This window comes from Muntiacus reevesi, chromosome 4 (genome assembly GCF_963930625.1).
Source record: "Muntiacus reevesi chromosome 4, mMunRee1.1, whole genome shotgun sequence".
Classification (NCBI taxonomy): domain Eukaryota; kingdom Metazoa; phylum Chordata; class Mammalia; order Artiodactyla; family Cervidae; genus Muntiacus; species Muntiacus reevesi.
The window spans coordinates 35,302,965-35,323,764 of record NC_089252.1 but is presented as its reverse complement, the minus strand read 5'-3'; the positions used below and the strand labels follow the sequence as shown (position 1 = coordinate 35,323,764).

Below are 20,800 nucleotides of genomic sequence, written 5' to 3'. Positions count from 1 at the left end.
TTGTAAACTGGGTAAAAAAAATTGGTAAAAAAATTTACTAGAACTTCTGCTCTGATCTGTTCCAAAAGCATTCAGCAGGGCGAACAGGAAGGAGGCAAGCTGACAGAGGGATGGGTGTAGATGAAACAGGAGTGGCTAGTAGATAGGTCCACAGGCATTCAATCTGCTCAATTTTCAGTTAAGTATAAAACAGAACAAAATATCTTTGTCCTGAAAACCACAAACCTTCAATAATCTTGGTTGCTACCTCTTAAAAATATTAAGAATATAAAAAAATTAAGAATAGTTTTACTTAAAACAACACAAAACCCAATAAATGAATGGAGAAGTTAAATATTAGAATTAACAAATTAAGCATGACATAATAAAACATAAATGTCTAGGCTGGCCAGGTGCATACTATGTATTTGGAGTATATGAAAGTGTTAATGAGACTGATGATGTCACAATTATAAACTACACATTGATTATTTACTGGAAATTTTAAAATGCTTTTTCTTTCTTCAGTTGCTACTAACAACTCTCCTTTCTTACTTATATCCTGGCTTCTACAATGTTCAGAGTTATTTTGTTTTAATATTTTAAAAAAGTTATTTCTACTTATATGATCTCTACAGAAAACTCAGGCTAATACAGAAAGCAGAGAGATTGGGAAAAAACTGATAGGTCTACCACCTCACTTTTTTGTTTTCATCCCACATGCCTGCAGGTTTGATTTTTAACATGTGTGATTTTTGTAATTATATTTCCTATGTACTTTCCAAATGAAATTTTAATAGACATCTCTCATAAATTCAATTAAAGCATTTAACATTTCTTATGTTTTCCTTAAAAAACAAGGCTATACTATCTATCTGAGAAAGGGAAAAAAAAGTCTTGTTTGTATTTAGAACTGTTTACTTAGGCTTCTTTCCTATAAGATCAATTATTGGTTCAAAGAAAATGAGTATTAAAAACAATTAGTTAAAAAAAAAAACCCAACACCTATTGGTAACATTTTGTGATTATAAAAGTGACACACACTGAGGCAGATCTGGAAATATACAGAAAAGGGTAATGGAGAAGTAAATTATCTCAATTACACAGGAAAAAATTATAGGAAAAAAATATTTTCTTTCTACTCTCCTGTGTCACTGGACAAATGAACGCATATACTATCCTGAACTTGGGAAAGTTATCTCACCTTTTAAAGATTCAAATTCCTCATCTGTAAAATGAGGAGAACAGTAGTAAATGAAATTCAAGTGATAAGCTTCCTAACATTATGTGGGACATAATAAGCCCTCCAAAAGTAACTATTATTATTCCCTTGAAAATTGCTTATTCACGTCATCCATTTTTGTTAATCTTTGTCCTTTCTCTTGCTTTTTAAAGGCTGCTTTTAATGAGACTTCCTACAACACCTTTGTCTACCATATATGCAATTTCCCCCTAGTTTGTCATTTGCCCTTCTGTTTTCTTCAAGGAGCTTTAAAATCATGTAAACTTAAAAAAAAAAACCTATAAAATGTTTTCTTTTCTCACATCTGCCAGTACTTGTATGTCAAGAAGCCCATTTCTCCAAGGTAGGTGCTTCTATTTTAGATCAGCTAGTCAGAGAAGTCCATGAAGGTGTGACATTACACAACAGGAAAAAAAAGAAGCAAGCCATGCACATATCTGGGGCCATACCACTGTAGATAAAGGGAACAATAAAGTGTTCCTTTCAAGATTAAGCTTTCTATTTCTGCCCTACTGTGCTAACAACTTCCTGAATACAGCTGAAGAGTGGTCACAGAAGTTTTCTTTGCCTGTGCCATTTTTGGAAACAGTTTTGCTATCAGTTTCATAATATAGCCTGAGTGATCTCCATATTTATCTATATTCTGAAACAAATTATATTTGAAATTCACTCATGAAAAACCTATAGGATGGAGTTAGCTTTCTGAATACATCCTCAGGAAATGGTCTATATAAGTTTTTCTGCCTTATTTAAATCAATTTTGTTCATTTGATTTGCAATTTTCCGCCATGTAGTCCATTTTATTTGGACATACTAAAAGTATTTATAATATTACAGAAAACTAAGAAATTTCTGTCTGAATGTATTCTTGGAGCCATTACTTTTTGTATTTATTTTGCCCAAAGACCACCTTCAGGAATTATATTATTCGATAGAAAGGTTTTCTTTTTTCCCCAATTCATTTGGCTGTACTTGTTTCTTGAGATGTATTTTTTTCCTCCTCTCATTTGAGTTGAATCCTTAAACTTGTTTTTCTCATTTAATAATAAAAACATTAAGCCTGTGGATTTACGTTTGATCTTGGTTTTCATGCCTCCTACATATAATGTGTAACATTGTTCTAACAGTTAAAACTTTTTTGACAAAATAGTTGTTTCTAAATATCTACTATTTGAGCTTACTTTGGGAGGAAAGGAATAAGTTATTTTTAGTTCTGTTACATTAAAAATAAATCATAAGTAAATTTTGCTTTTTATAATTTGTAGTCTCACTGTAGCTGAGTAGCAATTTGATCAACTGAATTTATGACCATTTTTTGTGACGTATTCTATAAATACCTAAGGTACTGATATTACAACTTATTAGGTAGAAAATGTTAAGAACCTGTCATGGATTAATGGTTTCTCATAATAAGGTTTCTGTCTTTGTACAATCAGCAGTTTTAAGAATTTTGATTTTGTAATTTACTGTATCAAGTTCGTTAACTTTTGGCCTCTAGTATCAAATATATCTGATATAAAAATGAATTCATCTTTGTGCTTTTAGTGCCATTGCCTTGACACTAATACTGCTACTTGTGATTTCCTCAAGTCAGGTTTTACATTACATCTTTGTAAATCCCCCATAAAGGCAGAAGCATTCTCCGAGCGCCTGTCTTCTGCATCCTGACCACCCCAGTGTCTTCCACGTGGCCCTGAGTGGCAGGTGGCGCCTCCCGTCCTAGGACCTGTGACTACACTGACTTTGTCTGTCTGAGCCTCTCCCAGTTTCCTCTTGCAGCTGCACCTGACTCTCTCATGAAGAGTACAAAACAGCCTTCTTCCTAGCATCTTTCTCAGTTACTATCTTAAATATAGTTGGGGGTTGAAGTAATAACCCCAAGCTAGATACTACCCAAATTCCTCAGCAGTATAATAATAAAGAAATAAACTGTGGTGTATTTACACAATGGGATACTATCCTGCAATTAAAATGAACTACAACTACACACACACACAACACGGGCTGAACAAAGCCAGACACACAAAAATCCATCACTTGTATAATTCCATGTAGATATAAGTACAAAAATGGGAAAAACTAATTAAGCTCTTTTAAGTCAAAAAAATTGTTATCCTTTTGAGAGGGATGGGGCTATGATTGGAAGAGGCCTGGAGGCCTTCTGTGGGGCTGATAACGTTCTGTTTCTTAATACAGAAGCAATGTTCATTTTGTGAAAAATGTGTATGCTTTGAAATGTGCACTTTTCTCTATGTATACTATACTTAAAAAACCCACAAAATGTGTATATTCATACAACAGAACATTATTCAGTCTTAAAAAGAAATTCTGACACACACCGTGACACACAGAGTTAATGACAACACTGACATGTCTGGAGGACGTGACGCTGAGTGATGTTAGCCAGTCGCAAAGGGACACTCTGATTTGATACACACAGAGGTGCCTGGAGGAGTCAAATTCACAAAGACAGAAACCTGTGTGGCGGGCAGGTGATGAGAGGGGAGGCAGGGAGTTGCTGCTTAATGGGTATGGAGCTCCCATTTTATAAAATGAAAAGGTTTCTGAAGACTGGTTGCACAAGAGTGTGAATGCACTTACCACTAGTGAGCTACCCATTTAAAAATAATTAAGATGATAAACTTTGTTACAGTTTAACTACAATTTACTATCTTAAGTTAGCAACAAACTACTTTTTGCTGGGAAAGTAGATATCCAAGCATATCAGAACTATATAAAGTTAAGAGCAAACAGCTCTTAGGTGATGGCCCATTTGGGACCCTCCTGTAAAGCATAAGCACTTCAGAACACAGACATACAGACAATTGTATCAGCTGACTAGAAACAAGGAGACACAGCCTGCAGAAGGGAGGTCGCATGTCACATACACCAGAAAGATGAATCTAGATAGTTAACAACTTTGATACAAAATGAAGTATTATGGTTTGATGAGATACTAGTTTATTCAACAAGGAAATCTTTCCTTTATTTCCAGATAAGAATGAGAACAGGAGGGAAAACCTACTTCCTATATATGTATTTCAAAACTATTTGCTGTTAGAAAGCTAGAAGTACTGGATAAAAACATCTTATTTGTATGTGTTACTGGTTAAGTTTCAATGTTAGAGTCTCAATAAATAAGGTCCAAATAAAGGGTTAAAATCAAATGAGAAATTATTAAGTACTTAATTTAACCTACCTATTTGCTCCCCTAAGATCAGGCACTGTTTTGGTACTGGAGCTCCAAACACCATTCCCCGGAGTTTATCCATTGGAGGAGCTTTATTCTGAAGGCCCCCAAATTTCCCATTACTTCGAATGCGATCTCCATCTCTGGTCAGCAGTGTAGGACAGTGTGTAATTTTAACAACCTATTGTAAGTAAATGGATATAATTAGTGAGTCTATAAAATTTAACTCAACTGCTCTAAGAAAGGATAAATCATTTAAGGGTTGAGATAAGAAATGACAATGATCATGGTACTATTTTTGCAAAATTAATTAGCTAGTGATGTGTAAGATGACTCGGGGGGAAAACGAGAGGCAGAGAGATGAATTAGACTACCTCACAAGTGTTACCTAAACTAGAACAGAGAAAACACAAACAGAAAAAGTGAAATTGAGACTGATGGCTTGATTAACAAGAGGAAGGAAGAGAGACGGACAAGCCAGAGACTTGTGTGCGTCTAGAAACCCAAAGCAGTATCTGGGCTGTATTACTTAGTTTAGATTCCTTCTGTTAGACATAAGTTTTCCAGATGGCCAAAGGGTAGCAAAAAGAATATTGTATTAGACTGAAGAAAATACAAACTGAAGAGCAAAGGGATGAATCTTCAGAGGATGTCAGCTGTAGGAAGAAAAAGAGCCAGTGATCTGAGAGCTGGGGGAACTAGAATTATGTAGTAAAACCTAAGACATGGAAAGGGAAGTAGAAAGTGTTAGTCGAGAATTAAATTTTTCAGAGAAGCTAGGGAATAAAAGAAAAACACTAGATTTAGTATTTCATGATCTTCAGGAATATGCTTTCAAAAAAAAGTCTAGGAGATACATACAAAAAAATGTTCAAATTCACTGGTAACCCTGGAAGTGAAACTGAAATAACTTGGAGCTCAAGTGAGAATTTTCACTACTTAATATGTTAAAAATACACACACAAAACACACACCCAGACAGAATGTTGGAGAAAGTGTCTCCTTGTATTAATATTAACCTGCTTTGGGACAGCCGTTCTCAGAGGAAACATAACAAGTGCTAAAAAGATGAACAATCTGCATGACCCAAAAATTCCACTTCTAAGAATATGCCAGAAAAAATCATCACAGATGTGAACAATGTACACTGAAAAATCCTCTTAATGATGGAAAGTATGAAACTTGCACATTCAATAAGTTACATAAAGTATGGCACATCTACACAATGAAACAGGATGCATACATCAAAAAATGACTGAAAAGAAGACAATTTAGCAACATGTAGAAACACCTAATTCAATCTAACACAGTAGATCAAGCAGTTTCTGAATTATAAAAGATTAAATACAATTCAATTTTCAAAATGAAAAGCAATAGGACATGTAATAGAAAATTATGACTAATATTTATTCTTTTAACATAATTCCAAGGTAACTGACAGATGCTTTCCCAAATTAGATTTTCTTATAAAATTTAAATAAAATGGAATGTCTACTTGAAGAAAATCTGTGGTGAATTCTTTGGTGAAGTGAATCTTTTAGTAAAATAAAGTATCACATCTTACTTTCTTAGTTTTGGTTTGGATTTGTACGCTTTCTAAAAGTGAACATTAAAAATACAGAGTAAAAAAAATACAGACTGAATTCACATACTATTACCATATTATTATTATCCAATAATCATACATATAGTAAATCAAATAACTGTGATATTAACTCAGATTCAGGCGATGATTTTACAGATTTAGCACCATCTTAAATAATAAACACATTCAAATTTCTTGTCTTCTCTTGTTAATGCACTGACAGTATGAGTTATAGGCCTGTGGTTAAAGCGACAGTTTTCCAATTCTCAAATGGCACAGAAGAAAGGGGAAATGACAAGCTGTTATTTAATGGGTACAATTTCAGTTTTACAAAAAGGAAGAGAGTTCTGGAAATTGGCTGAACAACAATGTGAACATAATAACACCAGTGAAATTGTATACTTAAAAATGATTTAGATGCTAAATTCTGTTATATGTATTTTACCATTAAAAAAAAAAACTTAAGCTCTCACTAGGCCTCAGCTTGCAAGGCCGCTGCCACTGACCTGAAAAAGATCAGGACAGCATTTGCAAATTCAGTGAGTAAACAGAGTTACAGTTCTGGGCAATACTTGCAACTGCTATAAGGATTAGCAAGGAATGGAATCAACAAGGGGTTGAATCAGTATAAATGGCATGAAGAATTTATGAAGAGAAAACAATAAAAAGACTACTGAAACCTAATGATATGACCAAGAGATGTCATAAAAGCCATTTCTTAGAAGAGTTTGAAAACAATATTTGGTAAATGGAGTAATTTCATTCAAAACTTTGGAAGCAAAGACATCACTATGAGGAACTATGCTGGAACTGTGAGGAACAAATGCTGTCCCTGCTTTTGTCACATATGGTCTATTACTTTTTTGAAGCTATGAATTGATGTTTTTCATTGGTTCTTCAAAGTTTTCAGCCATTAGTTCTTCAGTTATTACCTATGATCCTTTTATCCTCCTCTTTTTGGCACTCTGATTAAACTTTTTAAAAAAAGATTTTCTAACTCTTATCCTTAGTGATTCTCTACTATATTCCTTCTCTCTGGGCTGCAGTTTGGATAATTTTTCTGACCTATCTTTCAATTGAGTAAATTTTCTATTAAGCTGTTAAGTCTGCCCAGTATTTAACTTTGATTATACTTTTTATTTTTAGATGCTCTTTTTGATTTTTTTCAAATCTACTTGCTCTTATATTCAATATTTTTTCTTAAAATATATTATGAAATATATTTAAAATGTTTTGATATTTTTATTAATAGATATTTGTTAAATATTAACAAACATTATGTATTTATAATGTATTTATATATTTTAAATATTTTAAAATATTTGCTCTTATGTTCAATATGAAATTACTTCAACTTTAAGATAAAGATGTTCTTTCAGAGAGAATTTTGTTTGCTCTGATGACATATCTAAGGATACTACAAGTCCAGCATTACATGAAATCAAATGTTTACCTTTAAGTATTACCTTGAAGACCATTCAAGTATTATGAATGCAAGTTGCAACATACATGACAACCAATTTGTTAATGTATTCTCTAGGAAAATAGTTTTTTATTTTCCACTTAGTGCTAAAGTTCAAGAAAGGCAGTTATGTTTCAGTCCAGAAATGCCTGGAGTTGAGATGGAAGAGGCAAGCTCATTTCTTTTGTTCAGTCTTATGCCAAGGGTTAGCCCTCTCGGGGTTCTAATTTACCAGGAAAGAGGTTCTTCAAGCAGATTCTGCATTCTGGTATGTCTTACCCTCTGAGTCTTCCAAGGGAGTGACAACTGATGCTCAAGTTCCATTAGTTTGACAAATATTCTCAAAGAAAAATTAGGCTTCAGTGTTATGTTCATCTCTCTGGGTTCTCACCTTCACTTAGAATTCTTACTTTCTTGCCAGTTCTTAGAGTAAGATATCTTAATGATATATAGCTACAATGAGACTTTTGAAATGGCCTGTTAGTTCACCTCTGCTAGCACTTCCTTTGGCTATCTGAGTTGTCTAGTCCATTTCTGCATAACCCTCAAAGCCTAGCACTGTGCTAGTGATATGCTGGGACCAGCACTTACTGGCTCATGAGAACCAGGTCCTCCTGAACGCCTCAGTCAATGACCACACAGAGTCAGCTGGAAGTCAGCCAGGTTATGAGTATTCACACTGCGGGGGCTGGCAAAAGCCATCACTCTACTCAACAGAGCTGGTTATTCAACAATTAACAGCACCTCACTGTGTCTCATACATTGTAGGTGTTCAAATAACAGACTGAACTATTGACAGAATCTTCCAATTATTACTCAACTTGCTAATTCATCCTCACTAGTAAGCTACTCACCTTCTCCTAGTAGATTATACATTGCCATAACTTCTAATGGGTATGATTTCTGGCTTATATTTCAGGACATATAAACATGCTAATCACCGTTGGAATACAGCAGCTTCCTCATCCACAGCCATTTTCTGATATAGTATATTAGAGCCATTTTTAAGTTCATAAGGAACCATTCATGAAGACGCCAAATATTCTTCCCCAATTAGTTGTTTAATTTTCAGTAATCTCACTAATTTAGCTCTCCTAAACTGAAGACACACTTACTATTTCTTCTAACTGGGCCCGCAGAAAATCTGTTCTGGGTAGTTCTAGTTTTGCCATGAATTAGTACTATGACTTGAAACAGAACCATTATTTGTTTTGTACTTAAGGTTTCTTACCTAGATTATTAGACTATATGATTTTAAGATATCCATGACTTTATAATACACTATTTAAGGGTACTAGATCATATTTTAAACTGACTTCTGTTTTCTCCTCAGTAACTACTCTCACTCACTTTCAGCTAAAATATTTTGCAAGCCTATAATGTTTACATACATGTTTATCACCTGCTATTTCCAAGTCCCTAACACCATTATTTATTAAATTTAGTACTTCTTCTATATCAACAAATTCAGACCTTTGGATTTCAAATCCAAATAGATCATTCCTTTACTGAAATTTTATTCACTTCTTATTTTCTTATTTTATTCAGTCTTGACAACAGCCCTCTGAAAGGTCCTTCTTCACAATAGATTGCCTTTCTTTCCTCATTAAGAAAAACTTATTAAAAGTAATATAGAAAGGTTAATCTTTCTTAATAAATACAACAGTATACAATATATTCTCCCATCTTGTTTAAACTGCTGCTGCTGCTAAGTTGCTTCAGTTGTGTCCAACTCTGTGCAACCCCACAGATAGCAGCCCACCAGGCTCCTCCGTCCCTGGGAGTCTCCAGGCAAGAACATTGGAGTGGGCTGCCATTTCCTTCTCCAATGCGTGAAAGTGAAAAGTGAAAGTGAAGTTGCTCAGTCCTGTCTGACTCTTCGCAACCCCATGGACTGCAGCCTACCACGCTCCTCTGCCCATGGGATTTTCCAGGCAAGAGTACTGGAGTGGGTGGCCATTGCTTTCTCCATCTTGTTTAAACTACATAAGCTTATTTTCAAAAGGGCATAACTTTGTATATTATCATTTTGCAACTTTTCAATGAAACAATGTATTTTGCACCTCTTCCTCATTAGGACACGTCAATCTGCTTTATATCTTTTTAATAGATACATACTATTCTACTGTCTAAATTACCATAATGGAGTGGTGCAATCCTAACTGATGGCCTTTACACTGCTTTTAAAGTTTCCCAATAAAAATTCTTAAACATTCTAATGGATATATTTTTGACAGCATGTCTGTAAGATAAATTATCTTAATATATGATGATACAAAGAAGGTGGCATCTTCTTTGCCTCTCCCACGGAAAGGAGAGAATCTATTCCAAACTCCCTATTCCCCCATTTGGATATGGGCTGGCCAGATTCTGACCAACCAAATACACTTCCCGACACTGGGACTTAAGAGACCTGTAACTTCTGTCTTCACCACTCTAACTTTCCTTCTTAGGACCCAGATGCCACTGATAAAATCCCCAGCAGCCACGAGGAGTGGCTTCTGTGGAGAGATCTAAGTCTGCCAGCCTACAACCCCTGCCATGTGCCCAGCCAGTAGTCAGTTATGAATGAAACAGTACAAATGGGAGATAAACTAAGTAGGAATTAATGCATTTTCAGAAATAATTTCAAATATTTCTATTCAAGAACTTGCTCAGTTGGACTGTTTTTCCTTCCCAGCCTGTTTGGCCAACAAAATGTTGAAAAAGAAACAGAGAGCCTCTGGGCTAAGATCAAACCCAGTGCACAGTCAGTATAACGTAGCCTTGGAATCAAAGTCAAGTGAAGGATGTTTCTACGTTAAGACCTCAGAAAGATTTAAGGCACTGCTTTCTAGATCCTCTTAGCGGAAAAAGGTTTCTAAAAACCTTAATGGCATTACCTCACACACCCATGAAGGGGGGCTGAGAACAATGGTGCAGGTGGCAGCCCCAGAGGAGGTTCTGGCCAGCTCTAGCTAAATCACAGCGGCAAGCAGCATCAGCTGGCAGCTGTGTGAGGGAGGCGCTTGGAGCTTTCACCATCCCAGTGCAAGTAGCCAACACTACCTGGAGAAACCCAGCAAGGAATGAGAACTAACATGCTGCTACTGCTTAAAGCCACTAACTTTTGAAGTGTTTGTTATGTAGCAATCTATAAACATTTGTATTGCTAAATGCTCTGCAAAGGTATTATCAGATACATTGTATCCCTTAAAATCCCTGTGTTGATGTCCTAACCCCCCAGTTCTTCAAAAATGTGACCTGAATTGAAGACTGGGTCTTAAGGATCAAATTAAAATGAGGTCATAACAGTGGGCTCTAATCCAATGAGTAATGTCCTTAAATAAAGGGGAAATTTGGGTACATATACATAGATGCAAACAGATGCAGGGAGAATGACCATCGGCCAACCAAGAAGAAAGGCATGGAACAGACTTCTTCCCTCATAACCCCTGGAAAGAACTGGCTCTTCTCACACCTTGAATTTGGATTTCAAGCCAGCAGAACTGTGAGACAGTACATTTCTACTGTTTAAGCCACCCAGTCTGTGGTACTTTGTTACAGCCCTAACAACCAATAAACAAGGGCTGCCTCAAATTGTGTTTCCAACAACATTATCTGAGATAACTCTTTTTAATACCACTATTAATGGACATTGATGTTGAAACTCACAGCCAGCAAACATTTCCTCTTAATTTGCATCTTGGCAAATTCATTCATATATTTTGCTCAGATTCATGCTGCTTATCAATTTATAGGATTTAAATTGATATTGCTGTCATTTGCACATGTATCTCAAAATAAAATTCTTTATAGATCTCTAACATAAAATTTTAAAACACACAGTAAAATTGGAGCTACAAATTAAAAAAGAATTCAAGTACATACCTCTTTTCTGTAATGATTGGCAGCATCCAAATTATCCAAAATAATAGTGTCTCCTAACAGCATACCAAATACTAAAAAATTCAACAAACAAAATGTTAAAATTATGACATCTTTTTTGGTCATATTAAAATATTAACACAGACTTCTGCTGGTGAGCACACTGTTGTGTACCCAGAAGTTGAAATACAATGACTGCACATGAAACAGTTGAAAAACAAAAATGACATATTTTTAAAAAATTTTAACATATATTATTATCAAGTTTTCTTAGAAATAATGCTAACACAAGAATTTTATTCAATACTTTATTCTAATAGGAAAAGTAAGAGAAGTAAATAATAATACAACTATCATTTATAAACTAAATAAGAACATAATTTTCCATAATCAGTAATTTAAGTATCTGAATCACAAGCATAACATCTGTATAAAAAAAGTCATGACTTCCTTTACCTGTTTCACAGTGTTCTACGTTATCTGGAAAAGTTAACAAGTCTCGGGCAAAGACGGGGTCTCCAATGGGTTTAAAATACAATCTTCCATTTCGGTAATGAGGTAGAGGTCTGAATTTAAAAAAAGTTTTAAACAAAATATGTAACTTATCATCAAAAAATATGTGTATAATGAAAAACATACGAATACACTGATTATCTCTGTGATCACAGCTTCCTACGCACAGGTAATACTCCTAAATGCTTAACTGTTATGCCTTTGGAAAGGAAAACAGTATTTACCATTAAAAAAGTACCTGTTCTTAGTTTTATCTGTCCTCAATTAGTTTGTAAAATTGATATAAACTAAGCTTTGTTTATTTCTGACAAGAAGAGATGCAGCCTCTCGAGCTGGCCCTAAACTAGGATGCCAATGACATGACTGTCTCATGTGGAGAGTGGCCCTAGAATGGCTGAGGGCACGGGCAAGGCCAAGGCTGAGAACATGGAAAAGAAGCAGCCCAGTACTCTGGCCACCTATCCTCTGACACAGTGTACAGAATGATCAACTGAAATCCAGGGATAACAATGAGACTCAAGAGATGGAGGCTGACTGGGGTGTCAGGGCTTCCCCTGCCCACATAGGGTAGCTTCCCCCAAATTGTGCAGGTAGGAGTAGAGGGTGGAGTGGCTTTAAGAGCTAGTTAACTCAATCCCAGTAGGAGGCACAAGACCAGGAAGGGAGGATAACTAGTTTTTAGAGCAAGCATTAGCCTTAAATAACAAATTCATACTTTTTTTAAATAAAGGATTCTTAATGTGATCCTCAGGGATAATGGAAAAAAAAAATAGAAGACCTCCTGAAGGGAAAATTACTTTCAGAAAAATTATTATTCTTTTCAACACAGTCACTATGATTAGGTAGGACATCCCATGTTATTTAAAATGGGTACTGACTGGGAGCAGAGTGGGAGATTTTAGAAGCAGACAGATTTGAGTTCAAATTCCAGCTGTTTCCTTGATTCATGTTTAGATTACAAAGTGAAATAAAATGTCAGTTTAATGACACAGTAAGCTCTTAATGTTCACTTCGCAGGAAATAGATGGGGAAACAGTGGAAACAGTGTCAGACTTTATTTTTTGGGGCTCCAAAATCACTGCAGATAGTGAGTGTAGCCATGAAATTAAAAGATGCTTACTCTTTGGAAGGAAAGTTATGACCAACCTAGATAGTATATTAAAAAGCAGAGATATTACTTTGTCAACAAAGGTCCATCTAGTCAAGGCTCATGGTTTTTCTAGTGGTCAGGTATGGATGTGAGAGTTGGACTGTAAAGAAAGCTGAGCGCCGAAAAATTGATGCTTTTGAACTGTGGTGTTGGAGAAAACTCTTGAGAGTCCCTTGGACTGCAAGGAGATCCAACCAGTTCATCCTAAAGGAGATCAGTCCTGGGTGTTCATTGGAAGGACTGATGTTGAAGCTGAAACTCCAATACTTTGGCTACCTCATGCGAAGAATTGACTCATTGGAAAAGACTCTGATGCTGAGAGGGATTGGGGGCAGGAGGAGAAGGGGATGACAGAGGATGAGATGACTGGATGGCATCACTGACTCAATGGACATGAGTTTGAGTAAACTCTGGGAGCTGGTGATGGACAGGAGGCCTGGCGTGCTGCGATTCATGGGGTTGCAAAGAGTCGGACACAACTGAGCGACTGAACTGAACTGAACTGACTGAAGCTCTTAATTTAGTTTCCATTCTCCTTCAAGTCCCATTTCTACCCAACTGTAGGCCTTGCAAAACTTTGTTTAGGAATCTGAGAAAATTTTTGGTCAATATTCTGTTACATATTTTAATTTCTTTTTTGCTTTGCTATCACCATTTTGTTTGAGTCTTTTAAGGCAACTTGTTAAAAATAGTCAAAACTAGAGTACACATAAAATACTTAAATGGCTAACTGGTTTGCATGGTTATGCTGAAAAACTTATTTTGAAAAGTAAATGGGAAAACAATTAGAGAAAACAGATTTATATATAAACACAGATGTAACATCCTAACTAGATGATCTCTTACATTTCAGTTTTGCTAATGGCAGTTCCAATAGAGGCCTTTATACAGATGATGGCTGTTTTATAGGACTTACAACAGGACAAAAGACATTGATCTATACTCTTACTCCAAATAAAGGAGTTCAATAGTCTGTTAATGATAATGACATCTCACCATCCTTCCCTTTCGTGTATGTTTGTATGTGTATCTGTCATATAAACAAATAACATTTAACTGGCAAATTAAACCTGGCAAGCCTATGTGATCAAATACACTGCAACACTGATCTTAATGAAGATAATATTTGTGAGGAAGACAAAAATTAATGTAGATAATCTGAGTCACTTCTCTATTTTAGGCACCTTTCAGAGAAATTTTATTTATTTATTTATTTTTAATTTTTTTTTTCAGAGAAATTTTAAAATTCTATGATTTAATAAAAAATAGAACAGGTATTTTTTTTTTTTTAAATCATCACTTTCATTTTTTTCTAACCTTTTCCAATCTGGAAGAGTCTTCTTATAAATAGAATCAAGGGGCAACACCTGCTGACGACCTTGGGTTTCATCATAAATCCGACGTGCAGCATCAGTGGTCAGGGTGACCACACAGTCCATGTCACTTGCCAGGTGCCAGGAGATGACCATGGCAGCTCTATCATCTTCAATCTGCGCCAGGTGTGCAATCTAGAAGCCGTTTTAAAAAATCAACTTAAGAAACTTCTAAATATATTAAATATTCTAAAAGTCAACATCTAAACAGCAAAAACACTTTTTTTTTGGGAAACATTCATATGAATTAGCAAAAAATTCTCAAACTGTAAAAACTTACTGGCTTAAATATTTTAAATGGTCTCTTATGCTATTTAATTTCAAAAAACTATTTCACAGATTAAACTACAGTAAATTTTGCCAATAACCAAATAAAAATATTTGGCATATTATCAGTTAGGTGATGTACCTTTTTTTCACATTCATATCTCTACTACTGGGTGTGTCAATTGTTAAAAGCATAAAACACACTTAAACCTAAATATAGCTATACCCTTCTAAGTAGATCATTTATGCCGATGATTTTTTAGAAAACAAATCTAAATATTATAAATAAGAATCATTTCTTCTGTTTTTATAAACTCTGTAGGGCTCAGAATTAACAGTCACTTCCCTATCTACAAAAACAGCTGACCACCGAACAACTGTAAGGAGATTATGTATGGAGGGTATGGAGGTTAGGGCCACCGACCCTTTCATCAACTGGAAATCTGTATGTAACTTCACAGTTGGTCATCCATACCTAGTTTTACATCCAAGGATTTAACCATTAGGCAGTACTGTAGTCGGTATTTAGTTTTAAAAAAAAAAAAAAGTCTGTGTGTAAGTGGACCTTCACAGTTCAGACCTTTGCTACTGAAGGGTCAACTGTACAACCATCCATCTGTATCCACAGGGAACTGGTTCCAGGAATCCCCTCAGATACTAAAATCTGTGGATACTTAAATCATTTATATAAAATGTCACAGGATTTGCATATAACATTAAATATATTTTAAACCATTTCTAGATTACTTATAATACCTAATACAATGTGAATGCTATGTAAATAATTGCCTGCATGTGCATGTGCCAAACTCAAGTTTTACTTTCTGGAACTTTCTAGAATTTTCCCCCGCAAATATTTTTCCTCTGCAGTTGACTGAATTCAAGGAATTAGAACCTGCGGATGCAGAGGAACCACTGGATTTTAGTCACAAGTTTGTTCAAAGTTTTCTTCCTCAAAGTCCAACATTGCACAAAGCCTTGCTCAAAAGCTGAATTTTTGTGGCTGATTTGAAAAGTCATTTATTACACTGGTATGGTTACATTTACCCTTTATTCTTACCTGATCCGATAGCAAACACCTGCCCTAACAATGAGAATGTTGTGTCACTGTTAAAAACATCACAGTGTCCACCCTGTAGAGCAATTCCCCCTTATCTGCAGTTTCTCTTTCCCCAATTTCAGTTATCCAATCAATAGCAGTCTGAAAACAATAAATGAAAATTTACAAAGTAAACAGTTCATAGGTTTTAACTGCACACCATCTCAGCAGTGTGATGAAATTTTACTCCAGCCCGCCTGGGATCCCCAACCACTGATATCGTCATGGCTCCACAACCCAGTATCACACAAAACCTACAGAAAACAAGACAATAAAATGTACTGCCCCGTAAAAGGCTGAAACACAAACCTTTCCCAAAACATCTCCACTGCCTTTAGTATAATTTGGAAGAGTACATGATCTTCTGGGTTTTTTCTTTAGTTCTTCCTGTTCTGATAGCTTTCTTTTCAAAAGTGCTTCAATGTGTGGCATCTGTAATTTTATAAAGAATAATTAACTGCAAGGCCGATTACAATGACTCTTGTACAAGGTAGAGAAAATAGCAGAGAAAAACCAACAATTTGGACAACTCAATTACACAGAAGTTACCACCTAGCCACTCTTTTCTTTTGAGAATATGATCATAGAAATGTAAAGCATCAACCTTACTGACTCTTTTTTTCTTAGTTAAGAATTATATAATAAAACCTATAATAAGACTTACGAGTTATAAAGAATATAAGCTCTAAAAAATCTATTGTCTTTTGTCACTTTCTCTCATTTCCTTTGCCACCGATTATTACTTAGGCCACTTCAGTGCAAGTTCTCAACTTGGAGTATTATTAATATAACTTACTAGTATCATTAGATCAGAAACACAAACTGCAATTTCTTTGAAAAGAGCACTCCATTATTGTTAGTCTATTTCAATGTCCAGTAAGTGACTGGATTATAATCCCCATATGGCTTAGGACCCCAAAACAATAGTGTCAACATTCCTAATAAAATATGAATGATTAAAAACAAATTATAGGCTAGAATTAAAAAAAAAAAAAACTTTTCACATATACTTGGAAACTGTACCTGCTGTGTTGTAGAAATGTCAATATTGTGGTTTTTCAGTTCGTTTCGCAACTGGGCCTCTTTTAATTTTGCTTCTTCAACTTGGCCTAAAATTAAAAACAAAAATTATCAATTTGTGATAGTTTTTGAAAAATGTTTTCAATCCCTTTTTTCCTTTTAATGATTGATGCTAAAATGAAAAACGATAATTATAGAAATCTTAAATAAACTAAAAATCTAAAATTAACGTTCACATCTAATATACAAAAAGAAAACACAAAATGAATGCAACTGGAGGTATTACAAACTGCAAACTACAAGTAATCTTGGATAAGTTATTTAATTCTAATCCACAAGAATATATGTAATATATACATAATTACATAAGGTTATTCTAAGAAAATAAGACTTTTTAAAGAACAATTTTTAGTACTACAAATTATGTATTATTTCATTACTTAGTTCATATTACCCTCTAAATATCCCTGATATGTGAAAAAATTTGACAAATGGAAAGCAATGATAGTGCATCACTAACAGTACAGACATTATTAAAAACTGTAGCAAATATGCCATTTATTTATTAAAAAACAAATTAGTTATTTCTCTGCTGCAGATGTTTGTAAATTAAACTACACACAGTCAAACAAACTTAAATTACACATTACTTTTTCAGTGATATTGTCATCTAGTATCTTTTGCCAAATGCTAAAGCTAGATATAAACATTATTATTATGTCAAAACCCTTACATTTATATAGATTCAGATTCCTAATAAAAATTGCAAAATTTTGTAGGTAAACAAGAAATATTTTTATGTAAAGACAAGAATGCTTCACCATAAGATTGAATGATGAGTAATATAAACCACTACTTCTATCCTTCTGCCGTGTCCTGCGGTTTACTTCTATTATAAGTCCAGGGAGGCAGACAATGGTTTGTGTCCCATGGACTCAACCTTCCGTCTCACCACCACCCAAAGCACCATTTTCTATCACTTCTGAACACAAAACGACTTACACTTCATCTCATCAAGAAGCTGCTTGCTGGTATCAAATAAAGTTCTGTACACTGTAATAGACTTGGATAATTGGTCCTTTTCTTTTGTAAGTGCTGCCATTTGTTGCTGCTTCTTAACATCTAAGAAAAAACATTCAGGTAACATTTCACTTTTTAAATTGTGACTTTTCCAAAATGTCATCACAAGATTAGATAACCAGTAAGCACCATTTAATGGAAAGCAAAACAGTTATTCAAAGTACCATAAACTCAAGAGTTTATCTTCTAGTTTCCTAGAAACTTACCATTGTAAAACATAAATGGCAGGATATATGATTCTAACGTTCTTGATAAAGCTGGCAGCCGAGGCTCAAACACAATAAAATATTCAGTACTATCCCTTCCAGGACTGTTTTCTGCTAGCACTAGACTCTGTATAAAGAAAAGAGCAGTAAGTAAAAACAAGTTTTGAAAAGATATCTGTAAATATACAAATTTATATATCTCATTGTGCTCTATTTTCAAGTAAGTGGTAAATTTGAAAGGTAAAACTGACTGACCTGTGAGATTCACTAAGCATTCCCTCAAACATCAGCAGCACCATCCAAGACATAAAACTCTTTGGTGTTGGTTTGAAAGCCAAATTATCTTATCAATAAATAACTTATGCAAAAATTATATACAATAGAAAACTACGAGAAAAAGTATCTTCCAAACCAGAAATATCAATGGCTTCTTATATCTTGACCAGAAATGGCTTGATTTCTATCTTTAATTTGAAGCAGTGTGAAACAACTGATGGTGGGAAAGTTATAAAAATAATCACAAAGAAGTACACAAAGCCCAGTGCTGAGTTTAAGTTACAGCTGTTACCATGGAAGCAGACCCACCAGTCCCAGGTGACCAAACAAGAGGTCCTAAAAAGCTCTAAAGATTTGGGCTTTTTTATGTATTTTTATTCATTAATGCACACACAAAAAAACTTCTGATATATTTTATAGCATATAGCTAGTAAATAATGCAATACAAATATCTATATCCTAAATAATCTTTTCAATCTTACAAGGAAACAGTGGGTACTAGCTGTTTCATTTTTTAGACCATAGTAATCAAGTTCAGAGAAATAAAATTTTTAAAAATCTAAATCAACAGAACACCATAGAACAATCCATGAAATAATAAAATAAGTCTATCATTAAACCAATGCCCAATCCCACTTGGTTTCTGAAAGCTGTTTTCAATGTACTTATATGAATATAAACACAAAAATAAAACTGTTTACACTTAGAATATAACAAACTTTACTGTAGCAATTTGCTTTCAGCACTAATTTTGATCTGTCAATCAATTTAAGTAAATGTTTAGTTACCAATTTTTTACATTTATGCATAGTATAGATATAATATACTACAATATTCTTTCACTGGGTGATGAACATTTTAGTAAAAAATATTAGGTAGTACTTATAATACAGCAAAGAAAGAATCTTTATATTCCTCTTGGTATGTTCTCTAGACTATCCAGAGAAATATAATGACTTGTTAAAAGTTTATTTTAATAGGTAGTATCAAATTTCTCTTGAAAATGTCTACATCAATTTATCCTCTCATCATTAGTGTGTAATATCCAGTTCCCCTGATGTTTGGCTAACATTTATTATCAATCAAGCTTTTTTTTCTTTTTCTAAAAAATGTATTAAAAACAACCAATTATTACTGTTTTAACTAGCATTTCCCAGATTACTACTGAGGTCATGCTTCCTGTTTATTAGTTATTTATACCTTCTCTTCTACTCCTGTTTATATTCTTTATCATTTATTTTTCTACCAGATTGTCTTTTTTTCTTATTGATTTGCAGGAAGTTCTTCAGAATGTTTTAAAGTATGCTCAATATACTGTATTAATATACAATTATACCAAAATATTATTAATCCTCTATTTACATATTTAAATATAAAATCTTATCCTTGATGTCTTATTTAAGGAGGCCTTTCCTATCTCCAAGTTCTACAGTTTGTAATCTATGAGTTCAGTTTACCGAAATCCACGGAAAAACAGAACTGAAGAGAACTGAAGAGTCCAAAACTGGATTCATATACAAATGGCAACTTGAAAAGCAAGCAATGGACAAATACACAGCAAAGTAAAATTTAGATAAAGAAGGCAAATGATAAAGAATTTGAGTAACAATTAACAAACATGAATAAATATAGATTAAAGCTTAAAAGAAAGCAGTACACATTCTTTTCTAGCAAACGGGAACATTTATCAATGACTGTGTTCTAGACCCAGTGTCTCCTAAATGTCCCTAATGACAAGAATCACCTGCACAGATCAGATCAGATTTCACAGCCCTGCCCCAGACCTATCAAATTAATACATGGTCAGGAGCCAAGTAGGACCTGAGAGATTTCCGCTTCTTCAACGTGATACTAGGAACCTCTAGTGGAAATTCACAAGCATGACACGAATCTGACAGAACATGTAGCTGTGGGAGAATAGTTTATGTCACTGTCTCAACCTCAGAAATGTGTACAGCAGGGTAAACAAACGCCTGCAACTGTGGCCAAGGAAAGAGGACAGAGGTAACCTGGATACAGGGAGTGGGCACCTGTGTTCTTCCAATACAAACCGACTCTGCATGTTCAAAATGTCTTCCCCGCCCTTCTCTCTTTTTCAACTTGTGGTTTCATTACCTAATCTTTGCTAAGAGTATAAGAAAATTTCACTTTACCCTCAACCATAATAAAAATAAAAGAACAAGTGTAAATATAAGTAGCAACTGACACTTGCCCTCAATGTCAAGGAATGAAAAGCAGCAGCATGGATGCAGTTGACTGGAAAATCCTACTACCTGAAGAGAGTCTTGGCCCAGTACTGCCAAGTCTTTCAAATTCTCCAAATAAACCAGGAATCTGGAGATGTTCAGCTTGTTCATTGGTCTGGCAAAGACCATTACAGCATTACAGAAAAAGATCTCTGTCTGAAAATTCAGGAATTTTTAAAGTGTTGAAAACTAATTAAAATGGAAATGCTATAGTGGTCAATCTTTGCCAGACCAACCAACAAGT

The 20,800-nt window shown here is 34.6% G+C and overlaps 1 protein-coding gene across 1 annotated transcript in view; it reads right to left on the bottom strand.

Annotated features, from left to right (window-relative positions):
* The window catches only part of SMCHD1 (structural maintenance of chromosomes flexible hinge domain containing 1), a 123,420-nt gene that overhangs the window by 13,434 nt on the left and 89,186 nt on the right, over nucleotides 1-20,800 (bottom strand). The window contains exons 38-45 of the mRNA XM_065932515.1: nucleotides 18,035-18,161; nucleotides 17,751-17,870; nucleotides 16,752-16,837; nucleotides 16,038-16,160; nucleotides 14,307-14,497; nucleotides 11,783-11,892; nucleotides 11,330-11,400; nucleotides 4,422-4,593 (exon numbers count right to left, since the gene is read on the bottom strand). Coding sequence (XP_065788587.1) covers nucleotides 4,422-4,593; nucleotides 11,330-11,400; nucleotides 11,783-11,892; nucleotides 14,307-14,497; nucleotides 16,038-16,160; nucleotides 16,752-16,837; nucleotides 17,751-17,870; nucleotides 18,035-18,161 — 1,000 coding nt within the window. The remainder of the gene's footprint in view (nucleotides 1-4,421; nucleotides 4,594-11,329; nucleotides 11,401-11,782; nucleotides 11,893-14,306; nucleotides 14,498-16,037; nucleotides 16,161-16,751; nucleotides 16,838-17,750; nucleotides 17,871-18,034; nucleotides 18,162-20,800) is intronic.